Raw genomic sequence first — 21,500 nt, 5'->3', positions numbered from 1 at the left:
AGAGTTGGTTCTTTGTTGTGCTGGGAACAGGAGTAGGAGGAACTGGGACTCCACAGTGTGCCCGAAGCACAGAAGAGGAGTTGTGCGCGCCTGTGGTATTAAAACAAAGCCAAACTATACATCTGAAGCACGTCAGGAATTTCTTTAAGATTTGTAGGGAGGGATAGGGAGAGGCAGCATCCTTTTAGTCTCGCTTGGAAAACGTGTTCTGCTGTTAAGTTGTAAGGCGAGAGACCACAGAAAAGAGGTTTTCAAAACTAGATGAAGGGATAAAATGTATGTATATTTAAAAAAAGCAGCCTGAAGAGGGCTGAGCAGCAATAGTCACAGAGCCTGTCTTGTAAAAGGACAACTGATTGGTTTCTTCAAAGGTTTTAACATTATGCTACCCTTAGTCTGAAGCACAACTTGTTTAAGACCATAAGAAGATTTTTTTTTAAAAAAATCATAATTAGAAATGGACTACAGTAAGTTTTATTTTTTTTTCTGTGTACAGGAAAGTGTCTGAGACCTGCTAAGCCCTTTCTTTTTTTCAACTTGTGTAAAGATATTTCTGGATAGAATTTAAAAACTTTAAATATGGCAGTTGTCCTTCTGTCTCCAGCTCTTTAGGTAGCTCACCTGTTCTGTCAAACCTCGCACACGTAACACGGAGGCCTGATCCCTTGCTCTCTTCCCTTCTGCACAGCCGTGCAGAACTTTGAACATGGCACCACCGTTTTCCTGGCTCCCTGACCACCCTCCAGCGGTCCCTCCTCCAGACAGCCTGGCACTGCCTTGTCCGGTTCCGCACGTTCTTCAACTTATACATAGTTCCAAAAATACCTTGTTTCAGACTCCTTAAAACCGAGGTGTGGTTTCTTTAAATCTAAAAAGCCAACTACCCTTGCTTGATCTAAGTTTTAAAATTCTGTAGCTAATGCCACGTACCCTAAACGTACAACTGCAAGAAGCAAGGCTGTCCACTTCAAGCTTAAGTTTCAGATACACAGATTAAATATAACATCGACTTATCACCTGAACTATCTTGCCTGTAGCTTTTTCAGAAAATTGCATCTCTTCTGGAAGCAAGCGGCAGTGCACAGTGCCAAGTCCCGATGTTAGAGCCGCACTCTTACACAACCCTGTAGTACAGCCAGCCAGCGTCTCCCTAACATGTGATGGCGAGGTTATTTTTACAGTATCGTGGCAACAGGTTTTCTGCTCTGACATGTTTCCATAGTAGTAGCAGTAGGAGGACCAGGTGGCTGTCCTCCCTAAGAGCTTAGTTTTGCTGTACAGAATGTGTTTATCCCCTTTATTTTCTTACATGGTACAGAAGTAAGCTCTGCAAGTGCAGGTGGACAGCTGAGGAGCCAGTGTCCCTTGTGTCTTATGTCAGCCACTATGAAATACTTCATTCAGGCTTCCAAGCTGGGAAACCTTCAGAAGCAGGCGGCCAGCATCTTGCGCTGAGCCAGCAGTGTCCTGAGAGAAGTGGGAACTGCTGCTGCCCGATACGAGGAAGAGAGAGCAAACTTCATCCAGGCTGATCGCTCCCATCCCAAGCTCGGGATCAGCACTACACTTTCTGCTGTGCAGGAAGACTCCTGAAAAGCTGCTTCAGTTGTTTCTTCCTGTCATCGTAGCAGCCTGCAATGAAAACGTTAACAGGGGAATCACACATCACCTTACTCTACCTTCCTGTAGAGGTGGGGTAATGTCCCACTTTCAGGTGAGGCTGTACTCATGTCTTGTTAGTTAGAAACTACAGCCAGAGAGGACTGTAAGCACACTGAGCTGCGTGCTGCGAAATAAAGTTACAATACGTGTCAGCCTCTCAGAAGTATGACTTCAGAATCTTCCCAACAGTAAGATGCACAGCTAGGTTCAGGAAAGTGCCCAGTAAACAGTCCCCACAGTGACTGTAGAGTGTTTTTTGCAGCAAAACTGGCATGTGAAGAAGTCTGCTGTGACTTAATGCTTGAAAAGCAGGACTATGAACGAAACTGTTCCTACTACATTTACAGGCTTGTTTTCATCAGTGCTTCTGCAGCCTGGTCACTTACATCCACTTTTGGAAGGCATTTGCTCCTTTTGGTCTCTTAACCCCATAAGAGCTCACACACACGTTCTTGTTCTTTTGTTTTTCAGTGAAAGGTGTGTGCTCTCCTCTTGCTGATGGGCAGATGCTATAAGAACTTGAGCAGGGCACCCTGCCAGCCCTGGATGAGTACGCACCTAAACGTGTGCTTGTCATGATGTTCTCATTCACCGGAGTACCCGGGTCTTCCCCTCTGCTGACAGACCCATTGTTCCGTATCAGGTCAAAGCCTCCAACACGCTTCTCCTTCCCCACCAGCCTACAACATCAGATACACACACTGAAGTACCTGAGCAATGACAATTATCTGTCTGCGCACAAGAATAAACTCACAGACAATCAGAGACAAAGCTGGACAGCTGAAAGCAGTGGATGAACATCTTTCTACTATTAATATGTGAGGTTAGCACAGTTGTAAAGTCAGCCACAAAATGCTGCAAGACAAGCTGCTTGGAACAGAGTGCTGCAGAAGCAGTAAGTGTAGGAGGCACAATGGAGAAGGGCCTCTGAAAGACAGCTCTTGTGCAAGTCCCAGCTCTGACACGGACTCCGTTCCCTTTGCAGCCCCGTGCTGCTTTGTTTTCCCACTCTGAAGTGGCAGCACGCTTGCTTACTTTGCTCTGTTTCTGGAAATTCACCATTTAATCGCTATAAAGGTTATAGAGTATTACGACCAGTTGCCAAGACAGACATGGAACCAGACCATCCATTCCAAACAGTTTAATAAAACCCCTTAGAACGTAATAAACATCTTTGCCCGCCTGCTCTCCCTGTCCACACTATGAAGTGTGTCTCTGAGAAGATGACATTTGAGTTCAGTTTTCCTGGCTACTGTCAGTGAGGGAAGGTGAAGCATGCACCTCCAGAAGCCAAGGGGATACAACAACAGTAAATTAGGGAGAAACGGCAGTTTTGCCAATGGTTCATCTAAGAGAAACGCCTGTCTACAAAAATCATTACTCTGCTAGAGGCAGGAGTAAGTGTGAAGCAATAGGAAATCCAACCCCAAATCTCTTTCCCATGCGCCGAGCCAAAGAACATTCTGAGCTTATTGCAAAGTTTCTATTCCTGTTCTTGATGGTACTAAAGAAAAAAAAAAATCCCTCTAGCTTCCAGAAAGACACACAAGTGAAAACCAAAGTCTAGCTGAAGCCGTAAATGCTGAGGAGAACTCACAGAATGAGCATTAACCCTTTTTTAGCAGCGGAATGTGGATGTCTCCTGGAAACAGTTTCCTAGCACAACACAGTGTTCAAATAGCAATTCTACGAGAGCCCAGCAGCGCTATCTGAGCACTGTGATGACATCGAGGACTTTCATTCCGATTCATTTGTTTCCTGACCAACTGAAGTTACTCCAGCTCTTTATGTGCAGGCTGCCTAAGCAGTCATTTGGTTTGAGGCTATGAACTGAGTAGATTGTGCAAATTAGAGCTATCCAGGACCACAGCTGAGCTGCGTTTATTTGCTCGTTTGAAATAAAGCTGTCCCCAATGGCATCACGTGAAATATTGGACTGATGCTGATAGAACACAGAGCTGTCTTGTTAGACAGAAGAGGTAAAAAAAAAGTAAATTAGAGAAGACGTTTGACAGGAGAGCACCGTCAACATAAATCATATCTAAGGGAAATTTCCTTACCTATGGTCCTGCTTGCACTTTACATGATTAAGGCTGAAAGACTAAAAAAAAAAAATCCTATTTGCTTGTAATTTCTGAAGTACTATTTGCTGTTTCTGTTTTTCTCAACTCCTGTAATTACAAGTCGGTTGCGCTCTCGGGTTCCTGCTGTTGCAATACTTGGGTTGCGTATGTAGCAGATAATATTCTGAGAATTTCAGCTGAACTTTAATGATACATAGTTTTCACTTAGCCAGTGAGAAAACTTGTATTTAAGAAAAAAAAAAAAATCTAGAGTCACATTATGTTTTAAAGGGGTTTTTTTTGTTGTTTTGTTTTAAATACCGTCAAGTCCTATGGAGTCCTTTTCTCCACAACTGGCAGGAGGGACATCTTTCAGTTGGGGTCTGCCTTTTAGCCAGTGCACTACAGACACGGGTCATGTTTAGTGCTGGCAGCCAAAGGCACCAACTGGAGGTTTATCAGGGCTGATGGGGCACTGCTGAAAGATACCCAAGCAGGAGAAGAGATGATGGTAACCCTCCATCTCTGGCAAGTGCTGTGGTACTTGTGATATGCTGATACTTGGAAGGGAACATATTCCAGAAATAGCCAAATTGGCAGGGTTTCACAACACAGTGCTAGAGATTCTACAGACAAAGTTACAGGGTGCCGCACCCAGCTAATAAACTCTGATACTTTGAGCAAAACCAGCTGTATTTCTTCTGGACACCATCTTCCTTCATGTAAAACAGTTCAAACCTCTCTACACTTCACTTGCAGTTCCAGACTGGCTCACCCAGAGCCAGCTTGCAAGCACCTACCTACAAGACGCAGAAGCATCACAAGACACCCCTGTCCAGGGAAAGTAGCTGCCCTGATACTCTAACCCCTTGTATGTTTATTAACACCCTTAAGGTTTTAGATCCTGATGGATCAGGATGTCATAGCTGTAGAGCTCAAAGCAGTGTTTGTCACTGCTAATCACCTTCTGAACACTCTGGAGGCTGGGGATGAAAGTGTTGTCTGTATCCACAAAGAGAACTTCCACCAACCCTGCCCCATGTTTGCCCCACTTGCAGCCCTGAGACATCCAAACACAACTATATGAAGCCGTTCCCAACAGATGACCATGGATTTAGTCCACGTGATTCTTTTCAATCCTCACCCTGTAGTCTCCACAGCTCAGCAAGAATTCTTAGTAAAAAAACAGAGACCAGAAGGTAGGTGCCACCAGCCCCACAATGCGGTTAAACTCTTCAAGCATGACAACTGTACAGTTCTAGGGAAAAAAGGTCCCTAGGTCTCCACCAGAAGTTTCCTAACAGCAATCAGCATCTTATCTTCTATCAGGGTATTGCAGAGACTCTCCTTTCCACACAGACAAGAGAGATTTATAGAAGGGAGCAGCCCATAAAATGGGAAGTTCAACACCATCCTCCATCACTCTCAAACGTCAACCCTCATCTCAGATTCACGAGGAATCTGACATCCCATTTAATATTTTTTTTCCTCCCTCTGTCTCTTTCTCTCAGCTGCCACTTCTTGAGAGAGGAAGCTTAACAGTGACAACTGTGTGCAGCAACGTCAACCTTGTTGTACCGCTGAGGTCTTAGAAGTGAAGGGCTAAGCTATGAGATATCCGCATCTCAGAAAAGCGCTAACCAGAAAGTTACTAGGTTTAAAGTCAAAAAATCATCCCTGTAGATGCGCAGACAGCTGCAAAGCAACGGTTAAAGCAGAACACTCACCCAGCCTCTCACCTAGAGCTGCTACCAACAAAACCACATTTATGGGTATCAGGAGACAAGGCAGCACAGTTAAGTGGCTGCAGCACACGTCCACGGCGTGGCAGCTGGCAGGATGAGGTCAACTTGCTCGCATCTGCCAGAAGAGCCCCAACGGCAGGCGGCAGGGGAACAGTCTGCAGACAGTGCGTATCCCTCACCTTCCCGGGATCATAATCACATACAGTCTTTTGCACTGCCACATTTGTGAGATGAACATCTGGAATGAAGTAGAGATAAGGATCAAAGACAAAAAGACACTGAACAAGCAAATATGTAATTCTCACTCTAAACAGTCCTCTTCTGCCCCGGCGCCAATTAATTATCTTCCCTGTCTGTAATCACAGGCTTCAACTACCTGTGCTTAAATCCAATACTGCATGATGATATCTTACTAAAAATTGTAGGAAAAAATTAAAAATCAGAAGTAATCAAGAGTGGTATCTGGAAAATGAAACAGTGACTGGCCTGAGCTAGTACTGTACCTCATGGCTGGCACGAAGCTTTTCATGTCAGCACGTCTCAAACCTCAGCATGCCTTCACCCAGGGCAGCTTGTACCCCCATTCTGGAAAGGCTTTTGATCATTTAGAGAAAGCATGAACTCTGCTGAACTTTCACAGAGAGAAGTGATGGATTTTCCTGTCTCCTAAGCCATCAAATTGAGGTGGGATACCTTTTAGGAAGATGTGTTAATCAAATGAAAGCTATCAAACTCAATACAGTAGCAAGTGTGACACATAGGAAATCAAATAGTTCTCTCTCATGAATCACCCTGTCCTTACATTCTGTGAAGCTAAGGAAGAAGAAAGGCTGCCAGCATTCAACCACTAACAATAAAACCAGGACTGACATTTCAGCTTCGGTCCTAGCTGATTTGTCAAACTGACATTTCCAGTGATCTGGTGACACCAGTTTTCCAGTGAAAAAAGACAGGAGAGAGACAGGGTGACAGGAGCAGCAACAGGACAGCTGAATCCTTTAGGTGTCTGCAGGAGTCCGAAGTGACAAGGTTCATCTGATGCATCCAATACCAAGCAGTAGAATCGTACATTCCTTTTCTTAGCCTTCTTTATGGCACACGCAGACAGGTAGGATACAGCGATCATCTCCGCTATTCAGAGTAAATCCTGTCTTAGGAAAGCGAGCAAATCCACCTCTGGATAACCAGGCCTTCAGTGGGATGTACTGGGAGAAAAGGAAAGGAGCAACTGGGCATGAAGGCAGGGAAATGCCATTCCTGGCATAATAATGGTGGTTTGCCCTTAGAGATGTCACTAGAACATAAACTTTCAACCTGTGAAGTGCAGAGAAATATAACCCATTTGCTGATATTGCTGCCTAGTGTTATACCTACCCAAGATCAGAAGTTTATACATTAACATGCACACAAAGCAAAAGAAGTCAGATCCCAGACGAAGTATCTCACCATTTGGGAAAAGCCACAGTCAGAAACTTTGTTGTTGCCCTGGGGAATGGTGAAAGAGTATTGCACGAGACAGGCACAGGAGAACAAGAACAGAACGCGTCACTAGCAGAAGGAGAGAATGAAATAAGAGCAAAAAAAAAAACCAAATGCCTGTTGGATATTCCCCAAGGCGAAGACGGAGAATCATTCTCACCTTCTTCAATCAATGATATCCTTCAGTTTTTGGAGCAGGGAAATTCCTTCACCTTGTGACCTGCCAACACACAGATGGAAGAGCAAAGTTACCAGCTTTAAGATTAGCATTTCCTGCTCTTTCACAGTATTTCAGTGTAGACGATCTGCATAACCTGATTCATCATCTGTTTGTATGCAGGCACATTTATTTAAGGTTACAGGGGCAGGGGGATCCAACAACAGATTTGTAAGTGTTAGGAGGATTCCTGGAGGAAAGGGCATGGCAGGCAGCCAGCCTATGGGGAACTTCCACAGTATCGAATAAACAAACTCTGTCACGTGCTTGCGGAAATATAAGTAACGCAACATATGTTGTCAGGAATTTTGTTAAGTCACATTTTAAATTTGTGTACACTATAGAAGAACTTAATTAAACAGAAAAGTCATGAAAACTGTCAGAGAGCTATGGCAAGCAAGAGCAGAACAATGCTGAAGACAGCCTCGGCTGCACGATATATTAAAAGCGGGTGACAAGTAGCCCAGATAAGCCACCCGAGAAGCAAGGCTCCCCAGGGCACCTTCCCAAGGAGGTCCAGACTCCCGCAGCCCCAGGATGGGGCACTGGTCACGTCCTGACCTACTACTGCATCTGAGCGTGGGAGCAGACAACCTGAGCTGTCACAACACAGAGCTTCTCAAGAGCACAGACCAACAGAAGGAGTAACATGGAGTTTATTTTCACTTGTTTGTGAGTTTTGAGGTCAGCCACAAACTATTTCATTTAAGTTGTTGGTATAATCTCAGTAATCACAGGCTTTTCATACATCCTTGTTTACTCTGTTTTTGTTATTTACCATGTTAATTGAGGTTGTGGGCACAAAATCATCTTAATATAAGGGGTTTTGTTGCCAATTAACACATTCCCGTTTGTAGAGTTAGATAATCACTAGCTGCTATCCTCCTGGCTGTAATTCACATGTTAGTTTGCATAATTACCTCCCATTCACTTCTCACAAGCGTGCCCTTACTGGTGGGCCTGACTTGCAGGGTGAGGTGAATCCTCCTGTCCCAGCCTCCTCGCCAGACCTGCTGCGCAAAGCAAAGCGACTGCTCGCTCGCAGGTCTCACAGATGGGTGTATTTTTAATTATGCACCACGGCACGATACTCATGATGTTAAATGGCTTGAATCATCTGGCAGAAGCAAGGCGTTTCTCAGCATCATGTATTGTTATAATTTCTAAAGGAAACACATTTTTTCTATTGTTTCCCAGGACACTAGCTGAACTGGAAGTTGCTGTGTTCAGCACAGCCCCAGCCAGCCATAGGCTTGAGGGGACAACTGTGATTCAGAGCATGAGGCTACCCCTGAGGTCTCTAACTGCAGAGCAGAGAGAAGCTAATGCCAACCAAATCCACCCCAACTTGTGCTCCACGTTGCTCATGGAGCCTCCCGTAATCTCTTCACATTCTCAGGATGAAAGTCCGCTCAGTAAGTGGCTGGATTTACACCGGCTGACATCTAACATAGTGGGATTTCCCTAAACCAAACAGATGTTTTCATAGCTCCATCTTTAGGGGCTGCCCTAGAATGCTGCTTAACCAGAAGCCCAATTAGACAGCCGCCCTCCACACACCCACCTTCTTGCACACCTGCAGCCAAACTGAAAGATTTCATAGCATGAACTTGGCCATAACCCCAGCACGAGAACCCCTGGGAGTACAATCCGTTCCTCCACACAAGAACTCTGCACTTTATACCTTCACCACTGAATTAACTTTGGCTCTACAAATAAACTGAGTCGCCTTTCTACTGCTCAAATAAATTGTTACACAAGAAGAAGTGTTTTGGTAGTACGTGTTGACTAAGACACTGGCCAGGAGCACTGCTGCTTCTAGCCACCCTGCTCTGCCCAGTTCTTCCTGTGGATTTCCTGCATATTTTCTTCTTCCTCCGCAGAACGAAGGCATCCATTCATCTGTGTCTCACTTTCCTTGGGAGAGCACATACTTACTGGTTTCAGAATCCAAGTGATGCCAGGATTCTTGCGAAATTCTTCCACAAACAAATGGTACTCTGAAGGCATTTTGAAGGTCTTGGGAATAAAGGCACGTTTTGTTGCCTCAAGCTTTCCTGCTTCTCTTTCTAATTGCTTCCGAAATCTCTTCAGATTCTTCACTAAACAGTTCTTCTGACTCAGCTGCATGGAAAGAGAAATTAAGGTTCAGCACAACAAATTCTCCCATAGTCTGACTCACTTTAATTGCCCTTGAGAAGCTTTTGGGGATCAACTGCACCACACACGCAGAGAAGAAAAAAAATAAATAAATACAGATACCATTGAGAACGGCTTTTCCTTTGTGGAGGAGGAGGCTTGATGGCGATTTTCTCTATCTCTGTGTGACCATGCGGAGCTAGAATAGGGCAGGTCTTACAATCCATGCTCCACTATTTCTACTGTGGCATCCCCGTGCAGTCAGCACACTCCTCTGCAGGACAGGCAGCACAAGGCTGACTTTTAGCCCCCAGGGCGGCAGCAGCACAACCCCACCATTCCCGAACCGCTGCAGGTTACGGCCCAGTGTTACAAACCACCTTCAGCCTCCGCTTATGCCATGGCTGGCGGGTGCGAAGGTCCAGAGAGGGGACACGTCCTGCTCAGCCCCCCCGTGCCATGGTGGGAGCAACACCCTGGAGAGGACAGGGCAAGGAATAGTTTTACCTGTGGCAGCTAAACCTGCCCACGGACACAAACGAGCCTCCGCAGCCCCCTCACAACACACCATCCTCAGGTGGTTTTAAGGCAAAAGCTCCTCGTGCCGGGCAGGTGGGATGCAGCACCTGGTCTATGGGGCAGGAGGCCCCGCTGGCGCTGTGCTCGCCCTCACCCGCGCTGGGAGGGTCCGGGGTTTAACACGCTGCCTCGGGGATGTGCAAGAGCCGGGGGGGGAACCCGCCGGACGCCCCGTTCCAAGCCGTTACTGCCCGCTTGCCTTTGGCTGCGGCCACCGCCGCCCCCGGGGCCTGCGCCGGGGCCTGCGCCCGCCAGGCCGCGCCCGTCCCCATGGCAACCGCGCCGCCGCGCAGCAGGGGGCGCCCGCGGGACCGGAACCCCGACACTGCCCCCCCCCCGCCCCCCCCGGTGTGTCCCCGACCCTCCGGTGTGCCCCTGACCCCCCGGTGTGTCCACTACGTGCTCCACCCGCCCCGGGGCCTGGCCCTCTCTGTGTGTCCCCCCATCCCCTCTCACCCTGCCCTGCGCCCCCAGGTCCCCTGCCGTGTGCCCCCTGCCCCCAAGTCCCACGCTCCATGTCCCCCCCCACCCTGCACCCCCAGGGTCCCCCACCCTATGTGGGGCCGCGGCGTGGCACCCCACAGGGAACAGGGGTAGGGACGACTTCTTCCCTGGCCCGGGCTGTCCCCAACCCCTGTGACACCGAGGAGCCACCTGCTCACACTCCGGGCAGGTGGACACCATGCAGTGGGCGGGGGGGCAAGGATCGGGGCTGCAGGGACCCTGCAGGCAGCCTGGGGTCCCTGCCTGAGCAAGGCTGGGGGCTCCGGCGGTCCCCAGACCCCTGACTCTGTCTGTGCCACCCTCCTGCTGCCAGGCAGGGACGGGGACCAGCACTTCCCCAGTCCCGGTGAGCCCAGTATGGTGCTAACGGCTGCTGGGGCTGGTGGCAGAGGGGGAGAACGAACGGGTCTAGAACCTTCTAAAATCCACTGCCTGCCCCCAGGTGTGGGGCCGGGGTCTCGCACACCCTGCGGCGGACGCAGGGAGGGGAGGTCACGGCACAGTCAGGGGAGGTGATGGCGCAGGCAGGGGCAGGCAGGGATGGGCATGGCGCAGGCAGGGGTGGGCATGCTGCCACAGACCTTCCTTGATGGAGCAGGACAAAGGTTTTGTTCTTCTCCCAACACTGCAGCCTTGTGCGGCGGCGGCGACAGGCAGCAGCCAGCGCGGCCCCCGCGCTCCCTCACCACGGCGCAGAGGGGGAGTTTCTCCTCCTTTGTCTGTTCCCGGCGAGAGCAGCCGCCAGGGAAAGGCCTCGGCAGGAGCCGCAGAGGACGGCGGCCGAAGTCCCCTCTGCCCCGGTACAGCCGCGCTGGGAACGATCCCGCCCCGCCACGGGCAGTGATCCCAAGGGAGCCAAGCTCTTCATGACGGAAACCCGACCAGGGAGCGTCCGGAGCGGGGACGGCAGCTGCGCCTGGGGACGGGGAGGACGGCAGCACTGGGGACAAGGACACCCGCGCCCTGTCCCCCGCTCCTCGCCAGCTGCCGGCCATGGGAAACGGCATGAGCCAGGTAACGGGGAGCGCTGGGGCGGCTGCTCTGCGGGGACGGCCATGCCGGGGCAGCTTGTCCCGCTGCTGGAGGTGGGAGACGCTTGCCTGGCTTGCCCTGCCGTGCCAAGCGGAGTTTCACCCACCAGCACCGGATCCGGCACAGTGCTCGGAGGTCAGGCAGCTTGTTTACCTGCTGGTGGAGTGAAATTGGAGGAGAAGCAGGCAGGGACCCTGTGCCAGCCTGCAGCCGTGGCTGGGGGGTGTGGAGGGCAGGGATAACAGTGATCCTTTCTGAGGGAGGGGGGGAACCTTTCCCAACGCATTTAAAACCAAGGCACCAGCTCCCAAACACACACCAGGGGCCCTGTGCGACCCAGAGCTCCGCAGTCCCACACTCCCTGCTCCGTGGGGCCAGCTGTGCTCAGCGTCACTGCCTGAAGGGGTTAGGTGCTATTTTGTGGTTGTTTGAGCTTCTCTCCGTCACAGGTGAACAGAGACACCTTCCTGCAGGAATATCCAGCTCCTAAGCTTTAAACACCCCTCCCCAGCCCCATAACTGCTCATTATCTGGGGAAGTGCCCAGTGCTGCAGACGGGGCTGTATTGCCCCGTTTTCTCCAGCGAGGAGTGGGTCAGAAGGGTGCTAGGGACGGAACGTGCTGCTATTCATGGCTCAGCGTTCTGCCCTTGGGAGCTGCCCTTGCTAACTGGTGCTCTTCTACCACCTCCTTTCGGTGCCGCAGCTGCAAGTTAAAGGCACCCTGTCAGTAGAAAATTGATCTAAAATCTTAGGAATCGTAAAAAACCCTCTTTAAGCTGTTTGACCAAGAGAAACATTTCCAAACGGGGGAACTGAGATAAGCACGAGTCCAGCTGTGCTGGTAGAAACCACCTCTGCCTGCCTGGGTCCCAGGCACCAAACATCGCAGCAGAGAGAAGCTGGAGGGGAACCATCTGGACAAGGGGCTGAACAGTCTGGGGAGCCTTGCTGGCCAGGCTGGGAGACAGAGAAAATAAAAAATATCTCTGGGTGAGAAGGGCTGCAAGGTATCCCACTTCTGTATCTGCAGTGCAATTAACAGAGGCATTGTCAAGTAATTATCTTTTGAATATGAAAAGTGGAATTTCACAAGGAAAATAAGACGAAGACATGGTGTCCAGAGTGATCTGTTCAAAGAGGGCTCTCTAAGGCACAAAGCGAGGGGAAGCAGAGCTTGGGGCTGAGGGGGGGACCACCGCATCCACCCCAGGCTTCTCCGTGCCTGTTGCTTCCCCGTCCCTCGGGCAGCAGGACTTCCGCAGGCCGTGGGTATAGTCCAAGCTGTACGGAGGCGTATGTATCTTGCTGAGCTCAGATAAAAAAGCCCTAACAAAGAATCTATTGATAATAAGCAAGAGGAGCAATAAAAACGTCGTGGCTGACTCCCAGCGCCCGTGAGGGCGCAGTGCCAGGCAGTTGCGCAGGTTGGGGTGCCAGCACCCCCTGTGCGGGATGCCAGAGCAGCGGCAGCCCCGGTAGCAACCACGGTCACAGCCACCAATCCTGCCCTAGGGCAGGTGACTGTCACGTTAACCGCAGAAATTTGGCCTTTCTGGCCAAAGTCACTGCTTCTCGGGAGGGTTCCTGGTGCGATGGGTACCACAGCCCAAGGTTGCTGCTCATGCTGCCACTTCTCCTTGTGTCCCGCAGATCCTCCCCGGCCTCTACCTTGGGAACTTCATCGGTAAGCAGAGCCCCACCACCACAGAGACGTTCTCCGACGGGGAGCTGGGTTTGCTTGTGTTCGCACCTCCCTGCCTGCCAACGCTGCCCGATGCCCTGCCGCATGCACCCACCACGCGCTCTGCTCTGCCCCTCGGTTTGTGTCGGCAGCGGCAAGAGTGGAGGCACCAGGGGAAACGCAAGGCAGAAACCCTCTGCCTTCACTTTGGTTTCCTTATTTAACGTCTGCCCTGGGCTCTCGGGACACCCGGGGGGAAGGGGCCGAGGGGGGCTGTGGCCTCGCCAGGAAGGGTCCCAGCAAGATGTATCCCTGACATGACACCGCTGGCTGGGACCAGGAAGCCCTTGCGGCCATCCCGCTTCCTCGGTGCAAGGCAGTGAGCTGGGCAGGCTGGGAGGGGATGGGAGCATGCGGGGTGGCCCAGGGAAAGCCAGGCTTTGCTTTCAAACCTCCCCCAAGTCCTGTGGGAGTTCACCCGCCGCGGTGAGCTGTGCCATGTGCTTGAGCTGGCATGGATCCTGTGCCAGGAGCAGAGGAGCTGGTGGTGACACACCAGTGCGAGGGAGCAGGAGCAAAGCCACTCGGAGTGATGCACCCCAGTTTCGCAGCTGTAGGAGCAGGCTGCCCACTCTCTGGATGGACTTTCTCCTGGAGACATTCACCTCTTTTCACATCAGTTCACTATTTTAAGGGGTTTTCAGTGTCAGAGGACAATTCATGACGAAGTACTGGCATCTGCCACGACAAACCAGCACTTAGTAGCGCTCCTGCCTCCCTCGTGGCACGTTTGGTAGTTGATTCCTGCTGTAAGTGCTGAGGAGGTTTATAACTGCTGGTGTGAATTGCTAAGAAAATGCCATCAGAGCCTGAGCAGCAGCATCAGCCCCGGCTGGGACAGCCCTGTGGTCCCTGCACCATGGAGCACCTTGGGGGTGGGCTGGGGGCTGCGGCTTGCTGGGAGCAGAGGGGCAAGGGCACCCAGTTCCCGGGTTCATCATGGGGGTTTCTGCGAGTAACCACTAACGTAGGGGCCTGATGCCACCTGAGCATCACTCTACCAAGCAATGCAGCATGACAACAGAGATTTCAGGCCTGCAACGTTAAGCAGAGCTCACAGAGACATTTTCTCCAACTGAAAGCTTTTCCAGCCACTGTAAGCCTTGATGCCGGTGTCACTAATTGTTGTCATTCTGCCTGCCCAAGGCAGGTGGGAAGGTGGCAGGTTCTGTGGAAGTCCCCATGAGGGTCCCCACTTCCCTCCCCACACACACAAACAACCTGGCTCACCCGCAGATCGTCTCTCTGGAGGCTCACTGCTATTAAAATTCACATCACGCTGTTAGCACATTGCGGTCTGGATTCCTGAGCCAAGGTTTTACACCACGTGGAAGTTTAGAAACCCAAAACGACGAGATGGGAAAAATGTTGCTCCTCCTCTCTGGCAGCTTGTGCAGCATCCACTGGTCATGGTATGAAAGGGAGATGGCTACAAAGCTGCTTGGCCAGCAAGATGAGCACGCTCTCCTCCCAGTGTAACAACCACTGGGCTGGACCAGGGACCAGGATCACAACCAGGGATGCTGAAGCATTAGCGAGAAGCAGGTCATTGCCCCAGAAAGCTGAGAAAACCCAATTTATTTGCGTGCAACTGCAGCGAGGATACATGCAGAGTGCTGCTAATCACCCTTCGGGTGTTTTCCACAGCCCCCTTGGGAGCTTAGACAGACCTGGCCAGACTCAGGGGTGGTGTGAATGGCTGCAGCTCCGCTTCCATAGTTCACAAGATAAAGCAGATCCCTCAGGCCGCAGCAAGTCCCATTGCCACATGCGTGTTTGCACAGGGGAGGTGCAGGCAGAGGACACATCTCCTCCCCGAACTGGGGACAAGTACAGGCAGGCGGGAAGCTGCCTGCTTGCAAAGGAGGGAGTTTTTTCCGTGCCGATGTGAATTCTCACCCCAGCACAAGCAGTGAGGTCAAGTGCCTTTGGAGGGAGGAGGTCTCTGGCTTGGTATCGTGGCGGTCGCATTCCAGATTTTGAGAACATGTTTGGGTATTTGCCTGTGTCTGCGCTGCTGCGTGTGGGGGGTGTGATGCAGCCGATCCTCAAGCAAGGCTTTTGCGTGCTGTCTGTCCGCAGGAGCGCAGCAGATGCACTTGTGGGAAGAAAAGGGCAAGAAACAAATAAGTGCTAATATCTAGTTTTATCCTTTAGATGCCAAAGACCTAGAGCAGCTAAGCCGGAACAAGATCACCCACATCGTTTCAATCCATGAATCTCCCCAGCCGTTGCTGCAGGTAGGGTTCTGTGCCTGACACCACTGTGCATATTTCTGCAGCTCCTTCCATGCTGCAGCACCTTCCTTCCTCTTCTGAGCACCTCATGGCACGTACACCTCTCCCCTCTCCCCACCAGCAGTCCCAGAGGAGCTGGGCAGCCGCCCCAGCTCTGGGAAACGGGCTGTCTTGTGACTATAACCTGGCCTTGAACGGGAAGCTATTTCCAGCTCTCCAGCATCATCTTGTTTTCCACCCCCTCCCACCAGCTGCCTGTCCCCTGCTGCTCTCCCCACGCTCCTGCCAAGGGAGAGAGCGGCCCCATCCCAGCACGGGGGGATGCTGCGTTGGGGGAGCGAAGCGCAGGCAGCACTGGGACGGGGAGCAAAGGCACTGCAGGACCAGCTGCGAGCACCCATGACACCCCAACCACAACACCCGAGTTTCTCTTCTTCCTTTTGTGTCTTCCAGGACATTACCTACCTCCGCATCCCCCTGCCTGACACCCCCGAGGCCAATATGTGAGTACCGCAGGGAGGTCAGGGCCAGCCTGGGGCGTGCGGGAGGGCTGGGCTCTGCCGGGCAATGGGGGGGTGAGGGTTCACAGCACCCTGAGCCCTCAAGGTGCCACCTCCAGCTCCTCAAGTGCAATGACCCGCAGGCCAGAGGCGCAATGCCCCAGTGCTGGGAACTACCTTTGGACCCCAACAGCTTCCCAGCTCAGTAACCGCTGGAGAGCAGGTCCCATTCCCGGGGCGAGGTGAGGGGCAGCCCCTCTGCAGCACTGACAGAGAGGGGCAGCCAGCATCCCCCCGGGAGATGCCTGGAGAGGGGAGTGGGTAAAGGGCGTGGAACCAGCCAAGGGTGCTGGCATGGCATGACCTGCCAAGCTCCCGCTGTCCCATCACGAGTCACAGGAGTCCCAGGGCAGCTGAGCAGCCCCACATGTCCCCAGCACAGCTGCACAAAGGCACCCACTCCTGTCCCCAGCACAGCATGAGCTAGCCCATGCACCTTCCCTTGGGGGGAAGCAGCACCGAGTTGCTCAGGTCTCAGCAGCTGCTCATGGTGCTTGTAAAGCAACAGGCGGTTTATATTAGTGCTTCATCCTCAAACCCTCAGGGCTGCACTGCATGCAGCCTAGGAGTCATGTTCCACCCCTGAAGTCCTTATTCTGTCTGGTTTGTTTTTCCTGCTAGCAAGAGGCACTTCAAGGAATGCATCAGTTTTATCCACCAATGTCGCCTGCATGGAGGGAACTGCCTCGTCCACTGGTAACACTTCTTTCCCCGTGCCCAATGCCGTGTCCCCCCAGTACAGCAGAGAAGAAGTGACCCAGCCTCCCACTTTGGCTGCAGACCCCTAACCAAAGCCAGCCTGTGCCAGAGGGCTCCATGCCCACGGATCAACCCAGGATCCACCCTCAGCTGTGGCTTTTGCCTCAAACCAAGTGGGATCCAGGCAGCCCTGGAGACCGGGCAGCATTTTACTGCAGCTGAGTTGAGCGGGAAGAGTGGGGTTTGGGGCAGGCAGCCAGGCAGCAGCCACTGCTCTTGCTTCCCCAGGGAGGAGCGGGTATTTTTAGGCAGTGATGGAGAAGACCTTGGAAGGGCTCAGGCCTCCCAGAGAGCAAGTTCTTGGAGAATAGGAACTGAAATAGCTGAAGCACAAGGGTGGAGGAAGGGGCGAGCGTGGGGCCAGGGTGTGCTGCTGACAACAGCCCTTCTGCCCTTTCCCTTGCCAGCCTCGCCGGCATCTCCCGAAGTACCACCGTGGTTGTCGCCTACGTCATGGTCGTCACAGAACTGAGCTACCAGGAGGTGCTGGATGCCGTCCGAACCATCCGGCCTGTTGCCAACCCCAACCCTGGCTTCAGGCAGCAGCTGGCTGAGTTCAACGGCGGCGCAGCCCGCAAGGTGGGACCAGCTTCTGCCACCCATGCTCTGCTCCACAGCTGAGCTTGCCCACGGGTCTCAGAGCAAGGATGAGTTCCCAGGGGACTAGGTTGCTTCCCTGCTCCCCTTACTGGCAGGCTTGGGCCTGTCCTTGGAAACAGTCACCTAACTCTGCTTCTCCCTCCTTCCCTAGGTCCGCAGGCACCTGAAGCAGAGATATGGGACATCCCCTTTCAATGACGAAGAAGAAATAAAGGCCCTGTTGCCAGCAGGGAGAGGAGGACCATCCAGGACAGAGGGAGCTCTGCAAGGACTGGTCCCAAGAGCCAGAGACATCAGGAGCACAACTCCCTTCCTGCTGCGGGTAAAGAGGACGTTCTCCTGCATCCCAGCTTGTCTGAAGTGACCCCGGCCAAGGGAGAGCGGCGAGAATCACCCAACAGCCTGGGAGAGACAAAGGAGCCGCAGCGCAGGGGGCCGGGGGAGCACTGCACAGGGGAGCTGCTTCAAGGCCAGCTCCTTCTTCTCTTCTGGGGTGCGAGCGTGCCGTCCTCTGTCCTGTCTCTCAGCTGTCGGGGAGGGATTCATGTGCACTGCCGGGCTCTGCAGTGCTCAGTGGGCTCAGTCTCTTCGTGTCCAGCGTATTGGGGATGCCCGGCAAAAGGGCAGCTGACAGCCCCCAGGTCACCGCAGGCTTTTGCTTGGGACAGTGACAGAGGGGGTCTCTCCTGCCACAGGGCCAGCACCCAGGCGATGCCAGCAGCAGCTTTAGCACTTGGGTACCCACTGCACGGGCCCTGGGGTGCACAGGGTGCGGGAGAGCCGGCGCTCCCCTCGGAGCGGTTTTCCCACCAGCAGCACAAGCTCCCAGAGCCAAGGTGGCTGCGGAGCAGGGGCAGACGGATGGAGCAGCAGGTAATGCCACTGCACTGGCTCCCAGGCAAGGGTCCAGCTCCAGCCCTGCCAAGCACAAGCCCTGAACAAGCACTGTAGCTTTAGGAGTCCATTGCACCCCATTCCCATCCATCCCAGGGCACAATCTTTAAAAGGTGGGAACTAAGCATTTAACCTGGCCAGACCTCACTAAAACAGAGCCTTAAGCCATTTTGCTTAAAGACTTTCTATGTCCCCCCAGTAATAAACACCTCTTCTCCAAGGTCTGCCTGGGGCACAGCCTGACTCCCCTGCGATGGCCAGATCAGAAGGGGGACACGGAGGAGGAAGGTCCCAGCATGGGGCAGGTCTGGAGGCTGCTGCTGGTGGCTCTCTGCAGCCCGGGGAGGGGTGGGGAAGGAGTGCAGTGGGCTGGGGACACTGGCATGCCCACACAGGGGACCACCCTCCTGCCCTATGGGAAGGTTACAAGAGAGGCCAGAAACCCAGGTGCCACAGCAAGGCTCTCTGTGGGGACAGGGTCCACTCCAGGAGAGCTCAGGCACTCACGTGGAGCCTGTTTCACTGCAGCCTCTTCACTCACCTGAGATGGAGCCTCCCAAGAGCACTGTGTCCAAGAGCTGGCTGGCTTGGAGTACTGGGAGCCTGGCACCAGCTGGATATCACAAGTCCCAGCTCCTCCCCAGACTTGTCCTATTTACACCTTTCCCTGAGGCAGAGTCACAGGTGAGGAAGATGGTGGGGATGCCCAGCTGGGTCATCAGCAACTCCCCTGCTGGGAGCCAAAGCATGATTCTGGGTCCTCCCAATCCCTGCCATCCCTCTCCCACAGGGGACAGTGTCCCCCAGGGGCCAGAAAGGGACAGGGACAGGCACCTGCAGGGAGTTTTCCAGCTCTGCATTGGACAGGGTGCCAGGCACAGGGTCCCAGAGTGAAAGAGCTTCCTGGGGAGTGGGGACTGCCTCTGCCCTGGCTGCTTCCAGGAGACATCAGCATGGGACACGCCATGTCCATCAGTAATTAATAATTGCTCGTTCGCTTCTGCGTGGCAGCTGTGGCTGAAGATGAGCATCCCAGGGGCCCCTTGGCACCCGCTGTGCCCGTGCTCAGGCGGTGCGGGCCCCCTGCACCAAGAGTGCTGCATGGGGTGCGCGGAGCAGCAGAGGCAGGAGGCTGGTGGCTGAGGTGGCGTTGTAGCCACCACCCCAGGCTGGTGTGCCATGCCATGCTCCACCTTTCGGTGCCCTAAACCTCCCCTTTCATTTACATTAGGGTAATTTAGGAGGGTGCTGCAGCAGCTGCTCCTCCTGGAACCCAGAGGTTCCTGTGTAAACAGCCCCTTGGCAGGACCCACACACCCACTCCTTTTCCACCTCCACAGAGCTTCGGGGCCGTGGTTCCTCCTGCTGCCAGCACCTGGGTGCTGCCTTGGGGTGACCCAGGTGGGCTGGGAGCCTGACTCCCACCTTGCTGAGCCCACAGAGTAACCGGGGGTTCATCATCCTCTGCGGCTCCTGCACCCTCTGCAGTGGGGTCCCCCTCTCCTCCCAGCTCCTGCCAGGCTGCTCCCCCAACTCCCTCGCCCCCAGACCACAGCTCTCCAGTGCCCTTTGCCCCCCCAGCACCCAGCAGGGTGATGGCCCTGCACCCCAGGACCACACACGTGGGATGGACATGCACCTCGTGCATGGCTGCACTCGCCCTTCAGCCCCACACCAGGGTATGCTGTGTGGAGGCATTTACACCCAGGATTTCCCTGTTCACACTGTAAACCCATGGCAAGGCTGAACACTGGGCAATGGCACCTTCCAGCCCAGCTCCATCGCACCACAAAATGTATTTATTTTGGTAGATCTGGTTTGCACAACTGGAAAAACCCATGCAAGGTCAGGGTTAGCTGTGAGTTAATGTTTGACTCCTTTCGAAGTTAATTTCAGCATGAAAAGTTTAAGGGTTAAGCAGCTTCGCCTTCCCTGCACAGGGAGCAGCATGGTGGGGAAACCGGCTCTTGAGCATCTTCGCTGATGCTGGGGTAATTAGATCCCATGGGTCCTGCGCGTCACTGCGCGGCTGTCACACAAGATGAAATCCCTGGTTGATAAAGGCTTATCCTGTTGGGCTGGGGCTGGCTAACAAGCCGGCGGCTACGATTATCTCCCAGCCTTGGATGTAATCTGTTCCAGCCGTTGCCCTTTGCCATCACCCCACTTCCCAAAGCAGAAAAGGGAGATGCAGATCCTCCATTAGTCAGTTGCAGGCCCTTTTCCTGCAACATGGCCCCTGGACAAGGAGCACGGCGGGGGCCAGGGCGCTGCCCCAGCAGAGGTGCAGCGGGCTGGAAATCCCCTCCTCACTGGTGTACGGAGAGCGGAGCGGCTTCCTGCGCTGCCTCGAGTTGCAGGCGTTGCCAGCCCAGATGCAGCAGCACCGGCGAGCACGACCCTACGCTGGCTGGGCCTGGGGGTCCTACCTGCCCCCTCTCTCCCCCTCCCCAAACCGGGACTCCCGCAGCTCCCTGCACTCAGAGCTGCAGCGCTGGCATCGCCACCTCCTCCTCCTCGCAGGCAGGGAGAGCCACGCAGCAGGCAGACCCCAGGTCAGCTGCAGCCCCGCACCCCGAGCAGGCGGAGGAAGGGCTGGCAGGCTTTGCTCTGCAGCAAAGGGGCCACGGACAGGCTCATACACCCCTGTGTGGTCCCGTGTGCCGTCCTCCTGTCCCTGTGCCCTGCGGGAAAGCCCGGGGCTGGGTGCTGTGCTGCTGCTTATTCATTTTGAGGCTTTGCAGCCCACCAGCTCTCGGGACTCTCGTCTCTCCTCCCCATGAAAGGTGACTTTCTCTGACTCAGAGCTGGAAAGGAAATCCAGCGGGCTGCGAAAGGAGACCCGGTGAGCTGCGGGCCGGGCGGAGGAGCTGGGTTTCCCCACACAACGACATGTGGCTCTGCAGTGGTGACGGAGGAGCAGTGTCACCTCAGGGTGTCCCAGTGAGCCCAGAAGGCAAAGCCCACCCAGCCCATGCCCTGCTGCTGGGGTGGGTGGGGGTCACGCTGCCAGTCCTGCTGCAACACAGCCCTTTGCAAGGGCAACCGGGTGATGCTTGGTACCAGCCAGCTCCATCCCTGCCCTCTGCAGGGTGAAATCCCGGTTCCTGCTGAAAGGACAGCTGAATGGGGCTCCCCACTGGAAGGAGAGAGGGACAAACCCTCCTGGTAGCCACAGCCAGGAGCCAGGAGTGAAGGGGCTGTCTGGGACTCCGCGCTGGGCTCAACCCTCTCCTCATCTCACCCACAGGGTCACCCACCTCCCTACAGAGCAGCGCAGGCGCGGG

The 21,500-nt window shown here is 53.6% G+C and overlaps 2 protein-coding genes across 2 annotated transcripts; one reads left to right on the top strand and one right to left on the bottom strand.

Annotated features, from left to right (window-relative positions):
- Nucleotides 1-405: 405 nt before the first annotated feature.
- On the bottom strand, nucleotides 406-11,383 carry TTLL9 (tubulin tyrosine ligase like 9). Its single transcript, XM_063350318.1, is given in 9 exon segments — nucleotides 406-1,632; nucleotides 2,221-2,342; nucleotides 2,845-2,901; nucleotides 2,903-2,958; nucleotides 4,621-4,836; nucleotides 5,650-5,708; nucleotides 7,117-7,169; nucleotides 9,097-9,290; nucleotides 10,970-11,383. Coding segments are annotated over 9 exon segments (1,242 nt in total). The 3' UTR covers nucleotides 406-1,561.
- On the top strand, nucleotides 11,044-19,980 carry DUSP15 (dual specificity phosphatase 15). The gene is made up of 7 exons (XM_063349870.1): nucleotides 11,044-11,402; nucleotides 13,073-13,106; nucleotides 15,321-15,403; nucleotides 15,854-15,903; nucleotides 16,582-16,656; nucleotides 17,127-17,298; nucleotides 17,471-19,980. The coding sequence occupies exons 1-7, from the start codon at nucleotides 11,382-11,384 to the stop codon at nucleotides 17,681-17,683; spliced, it is 648 nt and encodes a 215-aa protein (XP_063205940.1). The 5' UTR covers nucleotides 11,044-11,381; the 3' UTR covers nucleotides 17,684-19,980.
- The last annotated feature ends 1,520 nt before the right edge of the window (nucleotides 19,981-21,500 follow it).

The sequence above is a fragment of the Chroicocephalus ridibundus genome, chromosome 12, assembly GCF_963924245.1.
Source record: "Chroicocephalus ridibundus chromosome 12, bChrRid1.1, whole genome shotgun sequence".
NCBI lineage: Eukaryota > Metazoa > Chordata > Aves > Charadriiformes > Laridae > Chroicocephalus > Chroicocephalus ridibundus.
The sequence above is the reverse complement of the archived record's forward strand: the minus strand, read 5'-3'. Positions and strand labels throughout refer to the sequence as shown.

What these genes read in the sequence shown, in the direction of transcription:
- DUSP15 (XM_063349870.1), top strand. Translation starts at nt 11,382, where the DNA reads ATGGGAAACGGCATGAGCCAG. An exon ending in TGGGAAACGGCATGAGCCAG is followed by an intron (nt 11,403 to 13,072) that starts GTAACGGGGAGC and finishes TGTGTCCCGCAG; the next exon opens with ATCCTCCCCGGCCTCTACCT. An exon ending in CTACCTTGGGAACTTCATCG is followed by an intron (nt 13,107 to 15,320) that starts GTAAGCAGAGCC and finishes TTTATCCTTTAG; the next exon opens with ATGCCAAAGACCTAGAGCAG.